At 37.8% G+C, this 17,554-nt stretch overlaps 3 protein-coding genes across 4 annotated transcripts; 2 read left to right on the plus strand and 1 right to left on the minus strand.

Moving 5' to 3' along the window:
- Positions 1-1,391: 1,391 nt before the first annotated feature.
- LOC141814392 (calcium/calmodulin-regulated receptor-like kinase 2) lies at positions 1,392-6,179 on the plus strand. Its single transcript, XM_074702350.1, has 8 exons — positions 1,392-1,557; positions 2,180-2,541; positions 3,499-3,652; positions 4,814-4,940; positions 5,072-5,157; positions 5,231-5,302; positions 5,383-5,586; positions 5,669-6,179. Exons 2-8 carry the CDS (start codon positions 2,228-2,230, stop codon positions 5,963-5,965), a joined length of 1,254 nt encoding a protein of 417 aa, XP_074558451.1. The 5' UTR covers positions 1,392-1,557; positions 2,180-2,227; the 3' UTR covers positions 5,966-6,179.
- Positions 6,180-6,547: 368 nt separating this feature from the next.
- Positions 6,548-11,548, plus strand: LOC141814809 (transcription factor BIM2-like). 2 transcript variants are annotated; one of them, XM_074702757.1, is made up of 9 exons: positions 6,548-6,746; positions 6,986-7,097; positions 7,866-7,935; positions 8,019-8,114; positions 8,958-8,996; positions 9,093-9,300; positions 9,379-9,529; positions 10,044-10,182; positions 11,123-11,548. In XM_074702757.1, exons 1-9 carry the CDS (start codon positions 6,650-6,652, stop codon positions 11,234-11,236), a joined length of 1,026 nt encoding a protein of 341 aa, XP_074558858.1. In that variant the 5' UTR covers positions 6,548-6,649; the 3' UTR covers positions 11,237-11,548. The 2 variants fall into 2 exon arrangements, with proteins under 2 accessions (XP_074558858.1, XP_074558859.1); XM_074702758.1 differs by lacking the exon at positions 8,019-8,114.
- A 1,390-nt stretch (positions 11,549-12,938) lies between these two features.
- Positions 12,939-16,615, minus strand: LOC141814391 (rhamnogalacturonan I rhamnosyltransferase 1-like). Its single transcript, XM_074702349.1, has 8 exons — positions 15,827-16,615; positions 15,093-15,160; positions 14,893-14,981; positions 14,639-14,804; positions 14,255-14,544; positions 13,972-14,176; positions 13,732-13,889; positions 12,939-13,529 (listed from the first exon to the last, which is right to left on the minus strand). Exons 1-8 carry the CDS (start codon positions 16,152-16,154, stop codon positions 13,286-13,288), a joined length of 1,548 nt encoding a protein of 515 aa, XP_074558450.1. The 5' UTR covers positions 16,155-16,615; the 3' UTR covers positions 12,939-13,285.
- Between the last annotated feature and the right edge of the window lie 939 nt (positions 16,616-17,554).

Here is a 17,554-nt window from a genome sequence, read left to right on the forward strand (position 1 = left end):
ATCATGATAGCAAGCAATCTCGATCGTCGTCCCCACAGAGTCCACTACCAACCCACACCAGCAACTTTTCTCTCATTTGGACTCACATCCTTTTTACTGATGTGCTGCGTGCAGACCAATAGGATTGCCTCTTCGAGGATAAATTTACTCTCCCACCTCCAATAATTAAGCTGCTATGCTTGCATTGGACCACTGCCTCTGCCAAAAGACTCTTTAACACTCATCCATAGCCATAAATTGCTTTAACATGGGTAGCTAATGCATCACCAAAAGAAAAAGAAAAAAAAATGTAGTCTTTTGGCCTTGCTTTAGTGGAAGAAGACCTGATTAATTATGGCACGACCAATAAGCTCGAGGCAATTAGTGGATTGACAAGCTTAGTACCTACAAATGCTGATGCTGCTGCACTGAGAATGTGGGTGACAAAGCTTGATTAGCCACCTTAATTAAAAGAGAATGATATATGCGTCATGACTGGGGCAGGGAGGAGCAAGTCCGAGACGCCTCTTCTTCCTTTGGCACTGATTCAATCTGTAGATGACAGTGAGATTGCAACAGCTGAAAGGAACAAGTTTATAATGCTTCAGGATTTGAGAAGAAGCTAAGACACCAGTAGTCACCCCAGTTCAATCGATATGTGAACTTGTTGCATGCAGTTTGTTTGTAAATTCTTCCACAATTCTTCTTCTTCTTCTAATTTTGGGATTGTATAGAAAGTTCACTTCTTCACACTCTAAACTCTCCCCTTAATCTCTTCTAACCCTACAAAAGTTGGTATGAAGTTTCTTCTTCTTGTGCTTTTGATCTGTAAGTTGAAGCAAATGGAGCTATAGCAATAAGGTTGTTATCTGATCTTTACACCAAGAACTTGTTTGAGTTGAAGTATTATCCTCGAATTAATTAGCATGATTAAAATCCACACTCAAAGAATAATGATGACTTAACGAACACAAAGAACAAGAGAGATTTTTGTTGGCCACCAATCAATAATGGAGTTAGAGATGAAGGATGATCGATGTTCAACATGATATATAAACCTACTAAAATAAGTCAACGATGTTGTCTTTTCTAATATCCCTTGTTGACTGGGAGCCGTTGACCAAATCTACCAAGCAGGTCTCACAATTGCGATTTAAAATACAATTAAAACAAATAAATTTTAATAACTACTCCGCAGGCAAACGTTGATTCGTTTCTGATGTTCCCTCGACCTTTCTTTTATTAACCAGTACCTGTAAGTAAAGCCGAACTAGGCCCGGTCTGAACCGGCCGGTTCGATTAAATTAACGCAGGGTCGGAAGGCATTAAATTGATCTGCGACTACATCGTACCTCTGTTCTTCGTCGTACTCTTTCCCTGGACTCCGTCGTCTCTTGCACGCTCCGATCGAATCCATCGCCTCGGCTTGTTCTTCACCAATAGATTGATGCGGAAAAGAGGGGCGAGAAATCCGAAGTGGGATTCGACTACTTTGATCCAGTGATGCGTATTCGATGTTGAGCTGACAGGGGGGTTTAGCTCCCATCTCCTGTAATTCGCTTCGTGTCGATTTATTAGGTCTGGCTTTCCTTTCGATTTCATTTTGCTGATTTTTTGGGTAAAATTTTGGGTTTTGGCGATAAGGCTTACCTTTTTCTTTCTTGGATGGTTTCGAGAATTGTACAGTGTCCTTGCCTCGACCATCCCGTTGAATCTTGAGTTTGGTAAGGTTTTAGTTCTTTTTTGCTTTTCTTCTCGTTGTTATTGGTTCCTACAAGGCTTTAGGCATCCCTTTGAAGTGATAAAACCAACCAATTTCTTGTAGTCTGTTGTGACAGATTGCTGAGCTAGTTCTCTGTGGGTGCGTAGCAGATCATTTAGGGTAGTCCTCATTTGGCCTTTGTCTTCCTTTTCCACGTATAGAAAATCTTATGTAAATTCCTTAGTTACTTGGGTGATCTATTTGCATTTTACTTGCTAATATTATATGCCAAAATAGCGTTCCTGAAAAAATACGGATAGTGGTTATGTAATATTGTTGCCCTAAATTGCTGGGATTTATGCTGTCTTTATGTTGTTACTTAATATCCATAAACAAATGGCTTGATGAACAACTTTATATTATGCTTCTTTCGTAATTTCTATAAACGCATGGTCAGATGAAAAACTTTATATATATATGTATATTTTTGCATTGTAGGTCTTCAAATTTTTCTATGTTGTTGTGAGAATCTAAAGGTCTTGCTAAATGAGGAGCCAGACGTTGAAAATCACTATAGGGGTCTCCGTAGGTGTTGCTATTGGGATTTTGATAGGGTGTGGTGCATTTATTTTTAGAAGGCTCTATAGAAAGCGTTCTGGCGGCCACCTTCATCCCAAAGATGTCAGCATAGCAACTCTTCCTATACGTGCAAATGGTGTTAACACAAGCATTGATTCAAGTGCATCAATCTCTGTTTCTAACATTGATTCCAGCAAGCAATACATGGCAAAAAGGAATGTTCCACAACAAAATAAAGACCTTTTTGCTTCTCTTTCAGCTATTCCAAGATACTCTTACAAGTACGCAGTCATTTTAAATTTCCTATTTCTTAGTTATTTGTTCATGTTTGTTCATACTGCATTTATTCTCTCAATTAGCTTGTATGGTGGTACTTTTCTAAAACTGAACTCAATCACCTAAAACAGTTGTTATTCATATAGATTATTTAGGCTGCCACATTTGCATGCTTCATAGCTTAAACTGCCTGAGAATTAGCATTCAAAGATTAAATCATCCTTTCTTATTCTTTGGATAATTTGGGGATAATGTGGCCTCTCAAAGAACCAGTATATTCCATATGTGCTCCTCATGGAATCTGATTTGATCCTTGTTTAACATTTTCCCAGAAAACAATGTTTTTAATACTTTGGGTCTGTAGTGTTTCTTGGCACCAATCAAGATGTAGTTTCTGTTGGGAAAAAAATAGTAAACATTCTGTTTCATCAATTTAGCTCACTAAATTCAATGCCCAGTCATATAATGATAGTCCGGGAGAGTTGGCAAATACTAGTTTCATACTTTGAGTCTGCTGTCATTCCAGCATAGCCTATATTTACATGTTGTGATTTTTTATATTTCTTTTTATCTAATTTGTTTAATGAGAAGGTTAAACTATTACGGAATGTCAGTATTACTCTCTCACAGTAAATGTTATTGTGCAAGGAGTATTTAATATTGTTAACCAATTAAGGAAATTCCTACATGAGTCAGTAACAATAATCTTAGATTATCATTTTCGGGAGACTGTATTGTCTCTAAAATTTTGTACTCAGTCTCAGATACATAGTATAATTGATAGGCATGATATCAAAATCGGAATTCTGTGTTGCATTATCAATACTTATGCATATTCTTATAGAGGTGTTTGTAAAATCATTTTCTTTCAGTAACATATGACAACAAAATAGCAGTTTGATGATGCAATTGCTAAATCATTTGGAGATATGATTTCATCAAGATTCTATTGTATTAACTAGGGACATTCAGAAAGCCACGCAAAATTTTACAACAATTCTAGGGCAGGGATCTTTTGGGCCTGTATATAAAGCTACAATGCCTACAGGGGAATTGGTGGCTGTTAAGGTGCTGGCAAGTGATTCAAGCCAAGGTGAAAAGGAGTTCCAAACAGAGGTATTCTACTCAGTTTTTGGGACAATAAATGCATGAAAAAGAACTTAATAACGTGGTTTAGATGCCTTGGCCTGAGACACTTGGTGGTTACAAGGGAAGGGAGCACATAACATCTGCTTGGTGTAGCGAGTTCAATCCCACATTGGTACCTTCAGTGTTAGGATTTTATCATGAGCTGAATATATACCCATGTAATGGTTATTTCATAATAAATGCCAAAGAGTATTCTCTTTCTCCAAACTTAACATTGGCATTAAAACCTCCTTGCTAGGGTTGGATTTCACATGATCATCACCCATATGGTTTCAAGCACGCTATCATGTGTTGCTGTATTTGGCATTTTAGAAAGAAGTTCACTTGATAGATTTGTTTTCTCATTTTATCTTTTTTATTTTTATTTCTATCTCTTATTCATGTGCTGGTTGTCTGAATTGAAGGGACTGCCAGACCTCTGTGCTCCATGAATATATCTCAGAGCTTTGTTTAGTTATGTTCTTCGTTTTTATAGTTATGGTCTTGCTTAGTGTTATCCTTTCATGTGTATGAGAGCTTTTTCTAGTTTATGTAACAAGTTGAATATAAATGGTAGCCAAGTTTTTGTTTGAGGGGGAGTGTTAGGCTACTAGTTTACTAGGTGTAGTGGGTTATTTATTGTCCCCATATTGGTACTTCTAGGTTTGGCTTTTATCATGAGTACTATATATATCCATGTTATTTTTATTTATTCCTGCAAAATCCCATCCATGATGAGATTACTATATATATGAATTGCTTGTTTTTATCATGAGTACTATATAAAGCATTTCATCTATATTGTCTCAGACCTGCAAAATCCCATCCCACGATACATATAGAACCTTTATAAATCATCCGTGATGAGATTACTTGCAACTTGATAACCTAAGAATCAACAACATTCATCAGATGTCAAGCATTTCATTCACAGATCTGAACTCTAGCAAGAGGTGCCCGCAACCACCAAATGCCATCATGCAATCTATAATAACGGTGGTTGTACAGTATGTCACCCTTTAGTATTGATATCCATTCTTAATGGAGTGCTCACAACATTTTAGTACTTAGTTTCTTCCAGAAATGCTTTGTTATATTTTCATTTTATAGACATTGATTGTAATGTTTGTTTCCCTTCTATCTGTTTAGGTACTCCTACTTAGTAGGTTGCACCACAGGAATCTTGTGAATTTGGTTGGATATTGTATAGATAAAAGTCAGCGCATGCTTGTTTATGAGTTCATGACCAATGGCAATCTTGCTACCCTCTTATATAGTAAGTTCCGAATTATTCTACATAGAATTTACTAAATCCAAATAGATTGTGGACTTCTTGTTCATTCTGGTGTTTCATTTTATGCCAATATCTCCCCATGAATGCAATTGAACACACGCCATGAACTTCAGATGATGGGCCAAGGATTTTGAGCTGGGAAGAGAGAGTGCAAATTGCATACGATGTCTCACATGGAATAGAGTATCTTCACGAAGGGGTATGTTTTCTTTCACTTGAAGGTGTTGGCTACTTTCTCAAGCATGTTAATCATTTCAATTATTTTCTCACAGGCTGTCCCAGCCGTCGTACATCGAGATCTAAAATCAGCTAACATATTGTTGGACAAATCAATGAGGGCCAAGGTGAGAAATTTCTGCATGTTAGTTGAACTGATATGATCCTGCATCGGTTTTGTTTCCTTCAAGTCTTGGCATTTTCCCAGGTTTCTGACTTCGGTCTGTCCAAGGAAGATACATTCGATGGAAGAAAGTCAGGTCTCAAGGGCACATATGGTTACATGGACCCAGACTACATGTCCACGAACAAGTTCACAAAGAAGAGTGACATATACAGTTTGGGAATCATATTGTTCGAACTAATAACAGCGATAAATCCACAGCAAGGCCTGATGGACTACATCGATCTTGTAAGTTGCTCTATGTAAAAAGAAAGAACGCAGCCAAGAGCACACTCGATCACTTAAACTGTCTGCATTTTACTCTTGTCAGGCAGTGATAGGTGAGGATGGCAAAGCCGACTGGGAAGAGATCATCGATAAGAGGCTTGTGGGAAGAAGCAGCCCAGGGGAGGTAAAGCTTCTAGCTGACATTGCTTACAAGTGCTTGCACAAGGTACCTAGAAACCGTCCCTCGATAGGGGAAGTCAATCAGGCAATCGCGAGAATAAGTAGGCATCGCCCAGTCGAGAACGATACGTCGCCTGGAGTTTTAAGGAGGATTGAGAATCAACAGATGGAGCTGAGCAACATGGCCACCATAAAAAGCCATCGATCTGTGAAACTATGAATCATCTGATTTTGTCTGTTCAGTATTGTGGATTAGCTAGCTCTAGTCTTCTAGTTCATCTTTCAGGTTGAGAAGCAGATGCAGAGAGATTGCTGCGCGTTATTAGCTCGGTGCCTAATTAGGGTTTCGACAATGTAAGTATGCTAAACAAATAGTTACACGAGCAGTTTAATATTCAAGGATCTTAGAATTTACTTGGATGCTCTACCAGAATCCCAACACAATTGATATTTTGCCAATGTAAAATATAGTTATTTTGAAGATCTGTCTTTGACAAATTTATCCAGATATTTATTTGTCTAAAATAGTTAAATTTTGATATTTTTAAGAATTAAAAAGGGGGGGGGGGGGGGGGGGGGGGGGGGAGGAAAAAATCTACTGTTTGGATTATGTTGCTGCTAGCTGCTATATTTGGAAATTTCCCTTTTTCTTTTTCTTTTTTGGTAAAGCGCCAAACCTTACCTAACCTACGTCCAACTAAAGAATTAGGGCTCGAATTCCATTTAATTTTATTATTTAAAAAAAATACATTTCTTATTAGGCAATTTCGCCTCCCTTCGGCGCAGTGGCCGTCACGCTGCCGCGGTGCCGCCGCCCAACGACGCGGCCGCCTTCGCCGATGACATAGTTTTGTTGTTCGTCTTACTAATTTGTCTATTCTCCTCGAGGGATCTCGAGAGTTCCATGGAAGCGGCCGCGTTGAGATCCGGTAGGGGATTCGAAGAAGAGGATGACGATGATCGCGAGTTTGGGAAGAGAGAGAGCCCCTTCTCCCATAAAGGTTCTCGTTCCCTTTGCGATCTTTTTTTTTTCTTTTCTTACTGGTTTTGCAGCTTATGGAACCTAAATGATGAGCCTCGGGTTTCGCCTTAAGATTTTCTTTTTCAAAATTTTGTGCTTTGTGGTAACGTTAAAGGTTTCGAGGGCTTGTGAAGCAGATGATAATTTTGCGGGATTCCTCTTGGGGGCTGTCAGATTAGTACTGATGTGTTCATATGCTCGCCTTGTTGGTGACGACAGATTTAGGGACCAAAATAGATGGAAAAGGAAGTGGAACCGATGACCTGCCCAGTAGCCCAAGATCAAAACATTCTGCAATGGAGCAGCGGAGAAGAAACAAAATTAATGACAGGCAAGTAGACAGAATGGTACCATACGTGTACTTCCTGTGTAACATTATCCATCTTTTTTTTAAGGCCCCTAGTTAACATTTTGCCTAAACTGTTTGCTTTGTAAGTTTTGAGCAGCTACAAACTGTAGTTCTCTATTTAGGTAGCTAGGCGTTCTGCTTCTGACCTTCTACTTGTTTGGTGTTTTGGATGATCTTCCAGAAAATGATGTAGGCATACTAACAGTGTAACCTTACATAAAACTTGTAGTCGAATAAGACCTGTATAGTCAAATTCTAAAGAGTTGCGATGCACTGCTAGTTGTTATTTGGAGTTATGTTGTTTTACTTTCTGATATACATTTCAGAAGTATTTTTCTTACATCTTGAAGATGGAGTGGTTCTAAGGTGGTAGCTACGTGGTATTTGATCAATCTCTGAATAATGGAGCTCCCTACCTTGCATGAGTGAACCCCAACACATGAGGATCCTCTATTTTTTAGTAAAGGATAATGGCCTGTGTGCTTGCATTTTGGTGTTCTGCTTATGAATTAATCGATAGTAGCTTAAGTTTCTGTTTGGTACTTTAGGTGGCCTGAATTGGAAATATTGGCAACTAGGATGCTTCATTCTATTAAACTGGGAGTGGGACAAATGTGTTTCTAGCTTCCTTGACGAAATTTATCCTTTTAAAAATATTTCTCTATTTTGAGTGTAGCAACAGATGACATGTGGTTTCCCCCTTTTCTGTGGGTAATTATATTGCATTAGAAACATCTTCTGTATTTGCAGATTTCAGATACTCGGGGAACTCATACCTCATAGCAATCAGAAGAGAGATAAAGCATCACTGCTTCTGGAGGTAAAAATATTTCCAGTGCTTAGCATTTTCTCTTTCCTTCCACCATGTGCTTTTATATTTATAGTTCTTCATGCATATAACAGGTAATTGAATACATACGGTTTTTACAAGAAAAGATTCAAAAGTATGAGTCCTCATACTCAGGATGGAATCATGATGATGCAAAATTAATGCCATGGGTAATAATTTGATAGGCTTCCTGACTGTATATTCATATTTGCTTAAAACATTTAATTGGAGCTGGGTTTCTCAGTGACAGTTTTTTTTATTCTTAAAATCATATCATCTACTTTAGTCTAATTATTTGATCAACAGTTTTAGACTTTGGCTTATACTTTTTTTAACATGAGTATATTATGAAAAATAAGTCTCAAAGTCTGCCTGCCACCTTAGTCACAAAAAATCTTTGTTGGAAGGCTGTGTGTGATTCTGTAAATTGTTTTTATGAACTTTGAATGTGTGAAAAAAGAAGAAAGTCAGAATAAGAGTGTGATTAAACAGCTGTTCTATGAGGCTGAAGTTTTTCAAATAGTGTACTGCTGAATGAACCAAGAACACTAGAACAATAGAAAATTCCTGAAATAGGTTCAAAGATATTTCAGTTTGAACTCTGGATCTGAAATATTCGTCCTTAGCTTGAGCAATTTTCTTATGATGCAACAACCATTTTATCAACTTCTCTTCCTGTTTGGGTTTGGGTTTGGTCTTGTAAAGTACTCAACCCAATTTCTTTGTGTGTGCCCCCTCCTTTGCTTGGAGACTAACATACTAAGGTGAACAAAAAATGCTTTTGTGTACGTGGGGAAACTGTTAGTTGATGTGACCTTATTTCATCACGGTCAATAGACCACTGGCCATATCCATTAGTTTATCATCTCTCTTTAATGTTTTTTCACAGCAAGTGACTCCCAGCAATGTTTCTTGTCTTCCCCTACATTAGTTTTCATTTTCTTAAAGATGGGTTTGCATGCATAGCTATAGGGACACTATTAATTTTTGGCATTTTTGTTTTGCCTCTCCAGGGGAAATTTTATTGCCGATCATTATGGAAAAATGCACAGGTAATTTTCACTTGGAGAATCAAAGAAATGGGCATTTTATTGTTCCTGTTCATTTTTGTCTTGTGAAGTTTTTTCACTTTTTTTTTTGTACAACAGAATAACCAAGTCACCATAGATGGTTTGCCTGATGCATCTCAAGTCATAAGAAATAGTTCTGTGCCTGCATCTGTTTTCTCTGGACAGTATGATGAAAGCAACATCTCGGTTGCACCTGCTATGCTTCCAAATCCCCAGAATCCAACAGAATCAGAACTAGTTCCCAGTGTGCACTACAAGACAACAGAAACTGCAACAGGATTTATAAGTAAGTTCAATTTATGTATCATGGCCAAATTTATTATCCACTTTTTTAGGGTATGCTGTCACACATGTTTTATTTCAGATGCAGACAACATGCCTTCTCAAGCTCAATCATATTGGTTAGGACTGTCCAGCCCGGCTGATTGTGCTGTGAGTAATGCGATGCTGAATGAACAAGAAGAGTTGATAATTGATGAGGGCACATTCAATGCATCTGCCGCTTACTCACAGGGGTATGTATTGGGTTTTTGTTAGGTTGGATATTTTAGTAATAGAATTTACAATGCACTCAAATAACTGTTTATTGGTGAGTTTTTTTTTTCAGATAGAATTAAGAATCCATTTGGCTAGTTATTTTCTGGGAGGCTGGTTGTTTATGCTCATCTTTTGTCACTCCTTTCATCCTCTTTATTTCACATCCATTCTCTTATATGATTTCTTCATACAAATTTGGTAGTTAGATATACTAAAGTAGGATATTGTAACTTCAACTTCAACAAGATCATATCTTTCTATTTCCAATATATAATTTTAGTTCTGATGTTAATCCTGTTTATGTAATTATAGATTTCATTGATATCTGGTCTACTTCTTTCTTGCTACTTTTTTTGTTTTCATTTGTACGATGTCAGGTTGCATATTGCATGCATTTGTTGAGGTGATTTGTTTTGAAAATTTATTTCGGTTAATTGCATTCCAATCTGCAATTTCATATTCTCTAAATTAACCACAACTTCTTGCTAACAGGCTTTTGACGACACTAACTCAAGCATTGCAAAATTCCGGTGTTGATATTTCCCAAGCCAATATCTCTGTGCAAATTAATCTTGGCAAGCGAGCATCTAACAAGCGACCTGCTGCTGCTGTTTCATTATCTGAATTCAGGGTATAGATTGCTTGCGACTTTTGCTTATCATTCTCCTGGTTTTTTGCTTTCATTTTTTTGACATGGAATACAACATTGAGTGAATTATTATAAAATCAGTTAGTCAAATGGCTTAACGCCCTAAAAATTATTCTATGGCTTTTTTTGTTGTTGTTTTCAATGGCTGAATGTAGCTTAATAATTCATGTGTCTGGTATCTTGCTTTTAGTTTCTCTTTGGATTTTTCGCATAGAGAAATCCAAAGTTGGACCTAGAGTGACTTTAATCTAGGAACACCAATGGGTTGTGCATGCCCCATACACGACATAGGCCCAAGATGACTCAGCTCTGTTCAGGTTGTGCCTGGAGTGACACAGCTCCATACAAGTTGTGTTGGGCACAACAGAGGTTGATATCGAGCATTGAGCCAAATGAAGCACAACTCTAGGCTGGGCCAAATTTAATATAAAATAATATATCAATGATAAAAAAATAATGATAAATCTAAAATGTTGAAATAAAAATCTATTTAGTATGCTTCAAACAATTCTTTTATTTAATACATATTTTAGTTTGTTTAGGGAGAAAAAGGGTAATATAGTTTTTCCAATTAAAAAATTATGAAAAAATAGCTAATGGCTTATGCTAGCCACATGGGCAGCTGAGACTTGGGCTCATACATGAGCTCACATCCCTTGCTGCACTGAGATGGGTTGGCTGGCATCTGTACTTTTGTCTACAACAAGCTTCTATTTTATACATGGTATTTTATGCATGTATACATGGTCATTTGAAAGTTTTGACCAGGAGCTTTTCTATAACCTCCTCTGGTTAGGTATCCGGCTAAGTTGTCAATTTGTCATATGAAGCACTTGATGTGTATAATGGGACATTTTATCCATTGTCTATATGTATTATGTATGTTTACTTCACTCATTCTAATTTTCCTTGACGTTTATAGGATCCTGATGAATCCACATCATTAATTAACCAAGCTGTTCATCAATCTATGATGGTAGACATCAGCGAGGAATCATCACACGCATCTAGGAGACAAAAAGCAGATAACAACTAATGCTTCTGTCTCTTCCTACATCGCTATTTTGAATAACCATTACCATCATTGTATATTCTGATCATGCAGGAATGCTTCCATGTCTGTGAAGTTTGCCAATTTTTTCTCGAACTGTTGTTGTCTGTGAGATTTTTGTGTTCTCAACTTATCGTCACATTACTGCCTGGATGATTATTCTATTGGCTTTTGCACTCATTTAATGAGTATTGAGCCGAGTATTTAGATTAGCACCGAAGTAGGCTAGAAGTGACAATCATCATGAGAATTAGTGATTTAAGTTGCATGATTATGTAACTTGCTTGACCTTTATCTTATCCAATTGTTTCATTTGCTCATTTATCATAGTTAATATCAGGCTCTGTGACCATCTAATGGTGATACACAATCCAAAAATAGCTCGATGGTTGGAATCATGATGCTTCTTGAGAATGTAAATTCTTTTTGATGTCTTAACTTGACTATATTACAAATTGGCTAAGCCACTTTTTACTTACTGTAAATTCTATTTAAATTTCCTTAATGTTAATGAATTTGTACAATAGCAGAGGATGTGCATAAGATCAGCATTTTTCCATTAAATCTGTATCGTATGTAATGGAACAATTATTCGATTAGTTGATTTGAGAAACCATTGCCAGAATGCCCAGGCTTCTGTTGTAATTGATCATGTATGCAGTTTTTTGACACAATTTTTGATCAAACACGTCTGGAACAAAAGAGAAATGATATACTACATAAAAATTAAAAACGCAGCATGATACAAACACGATCTCACATCCATGTAGTGTAGTGTATCATGTTGTGTTTTCATGCTGCGTTTTCATGTAAATTTTTTGAAAAAAAAAATATTTCATTTGCTTTCGATTATTTCTATATCGAGAGCGTCTATGATGTGCTTAGAGCAACATGATTTGATCTTTGTGTTGAGTTTAATTCAGTGGTTATTTTAGTTGAATTTTGCCAATGAAATAGATGCATCTTTTTCAACTGTTGCCTTTCTATGCGAGATTAGAAGATGTAATAACATTTAAAAATGGTCATAAAGTTGTTTCTTGAGAATCATGACCATAACTTTAATGAGATTCCAACAATGCAAGTTGGAAATTTGTTGCTCTACAAGTACAAATCCAACCATCAATTGGGAGATAAATGGTAGCCGACCTGCGTTAGTATGACTGAGAGATTTAGTTGTTAATTGTAATTTTTTAATTTATTTTCTCATATATAATCATGGAATCGATCATGGAGGATGGATTTTATTTTTTTTACTGAAATGACTGAGAGATTTAAAATGCACACATTTCTAAGGATTAATTATTTCCTTTACAGATACCAAACATGTGGATTTGATGGTCGAAGCTCGAGCCAATCAAGGATCCCAATTAAGTATAGCTTTAGGCAAATACCATGTAGCTCAACACTATCGCATGCAACAACATTTAACAAAAATAATATAATCTCATCCATCTAAAAAGATCCTAATCTTATCTGCATAACCCAGCTTATAATTGAGACTTTGATCTATGTGTGTTCAATGAATGAATGCAAGTATGGACATCAAAAGCTGTTATAAGGCTTGATAAGCATCATGCATCATGACAATCTAATGGAACTAAACAAATTCGATACCAAATGCATAAATATGACTTGATTTACTGGAATATAAAGTTCACATTTTCAATCATCAGAGAGATAAGGGAACTGTCATCCAACAAGATCGTGAATTCAGATAAATTAGTCTTTTCCATCTCCTATGCTGTACAATCAGCTGAAAATTGCCAGAGTTTTTGATCTATTCCCACTCATCTTTATGTACAAGAATCAGATTTATTTTGAAGAGAGAATGATATGTAACAAATATGTATATTTGAGAAGCTGCATGAATGATGATGACTCCTCCAGTATGCTAACCTTTTCTTGTACATCAAGATTTTCAGAAGGGAAATCTCCATGTTTTCTTATAGTCGAGCGAGGAGGATTGTAGCAGACTGATCAGTTGATGTTCTCCAAAATGTGGTGATCTGGGTGGGAATGGCACAATGATAGAGCTCATGAAGTCCATGACTTGTCAGTTTGTGGGAGACACTCTTGTGGATTGGCATAGAAATAGTCTTCTTCCTTAGGCCTGTCGGGAATTACCGATCGCCAAGTAGGCCATCCCATGCGATTAGCATGAGCGGCCTTGACCGATAAAGAAAAGTCATCCCACCCTAGAGTTCCGTTATTGTACTGGTCAATCAGTTCAACAAGGAGTTTTCGGTCTAAGACGATGGTCTTCTTGAAACCCAAGGCTCTGCAAATCATACAACAGATAACCTTAGGAAAGATGAGTACAAGGTGACAGCAATTACTCTTGTTATTTAAGATTTAGCACACAAACAAGGAAATAAGATTTATCATCATTAGCCAAAGGGCATTGGCTATATGTTGAGCCATAAAGAAATTCTTCAACTGAAACAATATGCTTGTTGAAGAGATGGAAAGGATGGTGGTACCTGCGATGGCCCTCAACAACTTTAGCCATGTTTCCGTCGTAGGTTGGTATAAAGATATCACTATTCAAAGAAACAATGTAATCTAATGCTGCCATTTGCGACGAGTGGTTTTGGAAATATTTCAGATCTGATTGTCCCAATAATATTTCCTTTCTCACCTGTCCATAGATCAGAAAGCTAATTATGGAAAATAAGAACTAAAAGATAGCTAACCAATGACAAACTCTAACATAAACACACCAGATTTGGAAATGCATCAGAGAGGACTTCCATTCTTCTTTTCCCACCAAATATTTCTCCAGCTGCTATATATACTTGGATATTGCGATCTATCTCTAGTGCTCTCAAAATAAGAGCAATCTCTTCAGGTGTTAAGGGGCACAGTCCATCTTTCCTCTTTGTTTCAGAGTCGATAACTTTCTCTTTCCACCACGGATATGCATACCTGTATATTAGATACCATGTAGGTGCTCATAGAAACCAAAGAAATTAGACTTAACATAAGTGAAAAAAACTATTATACCTCATTCTTGTCAACTCTTCTGCCTCTTCACTAGTGCAACCATGAGTACATCCAGAAAAAGCTAACATGTCCATCTCATATCTTAAATGAAGAACCAAAACGGGGCCATTTTTCTGCAGAATTCTCACCACCCGTCTACCCAATTCTTCAATCTGAGAAGTGAATCTCAGAGCATCATAGTTCACTCGGCAACGTAACTTCTGAATCTCTATTGGTAAGCCATTATTTGCAAGCCTTGCATCTGTCCTATTGAAGTGCACAACCTTGTACTTCTTCACCAAAGGAAGAATCTAGTTGGCAAAACGACATTACTATTAGTACTATAGTAGTTTAATAACAATTAAACAACATTGTTTCACCATGCTTCAAAAAGAATTAACCAACCTGATCATAGTAGTAAGACAAATCGGACCAACTAATAGGTGGCATAGAGTACACCATTCCTAGTTCAGCCTTATTCTTTAATCTAGGTGGTAGTTCTTTCAATATCCGAACCTCATCTCGTAATGAAGTGATAAAGTGATCGACATCAAAAATGTCTTGGAATTCGCTGAAATATCAGGACATACCAATTTAGTGAGTGCCAGAATGAAATTTGAACAAACTGTTATGAAAAATAAGTAGAAATTCACACACACCTGGGATCAGCCCAAAAAGATGTCTTATCCAACTCTGGCACTATGAGTGTCACATTTAAATATCTTGCAATAGCCACCATATCACATATCTGAAGAAAACATTGTTTCATCAGTCATTACTCGTTGGCATTCTCATGCAAAGCAAAGTGATGACATATATTATCCGATTTGAAGAGCAAAGTGTTCATCAAATCCTTTACCGCTGCTCGCATTTGGTTAAGCCCACCATTGCATGAGATCATTAGGTACCCATTATTTCTGTAGATTCCTAGAGACAAAAAAAAAAAGCATATTTGAGGAAAATAAATAAATTCATAGACAGGAGGAGATAATTATGCTTAAATTACAGCTAAAAATATGACAGGAGGAGATAGTTATGCTTAGACTACAGCTAAAAATATGACACGAGGAGATAGTTATGCTTAGATTACATCTAAAAATATTCAACGATTTCCTTCTATCTGGTGGTTAGAGATTTTTGTGACCACAGCAAAAGCGTATGACTATAAACGATTGGAAAATCCTGGGCATGTCATCATGAGGAAGAGATGACGAAACAAGCACTAATAGTGGTTTAAAAGAAACAAGTAGCATTGGTGCGCCACAAATAAAGGAATCACAAGCGCAAAATGAGTCAAAAAAAAAATCATAATGGGCACAAACCAATGGTTAGGAACCATGAGGAAGCACAAAGGTAATGCAAGTTAACCATTAATTTCCAAAGTCAAAGAAGGAAATTTCCAAAGTCAAAGAAGAAAAGGCAAATGGAAACAAGGACCAAGAAATCAAACATTTTGGGTTTGAAAGAAAGAAAAGAAATCACGCATCCAACATATCAAACAACAACTATGCAATGCTGTTTGCAATGCAAATCTGTAGGTTATTAACAGATATCATTCATACAGAATCAAAATCATGAAAATAAATAACTCACTTTTGGGGGGAAGAGCAATCTTGTCGACGACTGGGGTGAGTTGCACGTTAAGCGGTGAATCCGGCGGCGTAAAGCAAGAAGGCCAAGCTTTCAGGACCCTGGACCCCCACGACTCCCGCAGCACCGTGAGCTGGAGGATGCACGTCCAGAACAGAACGGTGGTCATCGTCCTCATCATCCAAAGCTTTAGCTTGGACCTCTCCTTCATCTTCTCCGCCTTCGCCTCGCCTCCTAGTTTCAGCCCATGGTACCTGTCTCCTCTGGACTCAGGTCCTTTCGTCCTCCCGAACTTGCACATCTTCTGAAACCAAAATGCGTTGCGCCCCATAGACAACAAAATCGCCTCGCATTCAATTCGAATCCTCGCTTCTCCACCAAATCCAACAGAGAACAATCAAATCTCCGATGCAAATGATGCGGGCTTACAGAAGAGCACAAATCTTCGACGAAACAGCCAAAAATTTTAAATCTAACAAAAGCCCCCACCAAGGAAAAACTGACAAAAACCGAGTTTTCCGCAGATTAACCCGCCACCAACCTCTGTTAATAATAATAATCAAGATCCCCGAAAGGATCTCCCACCGAAAAGAACGAAAAGAAATGGGCAAGAAGAAGACTTGGTTTTGACGAGGAGCGGAAAACGGCACCAGGCTGGATTTGGAGGACTCGGCAGCGATTTCGACGGCGTAACCGACGGCACGCGATCGGAGATCGCAAGAGGAAGGCAGAGGAGAAGGATTACTCGATGCCGCCCGCCCACATTGCGATCGAAGAGAAGGAGATCCTCAGAAGGCGTCGCCTTCGGAGGAAGAGGAGACGAAGAAAGGGGAAGCAGCGGCCGTCGGTGGCTAAAATTATTATATTTTCGTATAACGAATCGATGGAACCGGTCTCGTGTCCGTACTCGTTTCGATATTCGTATATCTGTCGTATCGTGATATCCACCGCTCCACATTACCCCCACAGTATGGTGGGCCCCTGACGTCCTTGCGAATAAAAGGATGAGTAAGCAAATGGTGCTGGGTACATCTGTGTGTGCGCCAGCTCACTTAAGCGGGTCCACCATCCAATCAATAGGAATGGCGTTAATAATGGTGCTTAACGGGTCGGATGCTGTTTATGGCCTCCCACCGACGCAGCCTAAATATACCTTTTTTAGCTTAATTTCTCAAAGTAACTTTCTTTAATTAAAAATTAATTTATAAAATATTTTAATAATAAAAGTATCCTATAAATACTATTTCTCTCTCTAAAACATTCAAATCTCATTTCCTTAATCCTCATTTCCTAAATTTCAATTACTATATAAAGGGCGACATGATAAATCTTTTACTTTCTAATATTCATTATTTTTATTTATAATTCTTTAAATGGAACAAACGCTTGATTTTACCTCCAAAAATGGAAAAAGGAACCGTCATAAAATAAATATATCATTTAATATTTTATATATATATATATATATATATATATATCCGCCGCCGTATATATATATATATATAGCACATTCCGGCATCGGATCACAGTGCCCAACGTCCACTGTCGGCCGGACAATCTCCGGTCCACCGGCCGCGGTCGACGCGTCGACGCCGAGATGCGCAACTCACCGGCATTTCCGGGTCCGGTGGTCGGATTCGGTCGGATTCCAGCCAAAAGTCGGGTGCGAATCCGGTCCGGTGGTCGGCGGTGGTCGGACGGGGGAGCGGCAGCGGCGAGCGCCGACGACAC

The sequence above is a fragment of the Curcuma longa genome, chromosome 21 (genome assembly GCF_044706935.1).
Source record: "Curcuma longa cultivar G26 ecotype Majalengka, Jawa Barat chromosome 21, ITB_CL_G26_1.1, whole genome shotgun sequence".
Lineage (NCBI taxonomy): Eukaryota > Viridiplantae > Streptophyta > Magnoliopsida > Zingiberales > Zingiberaceae > Curcuma > Curcuma longa.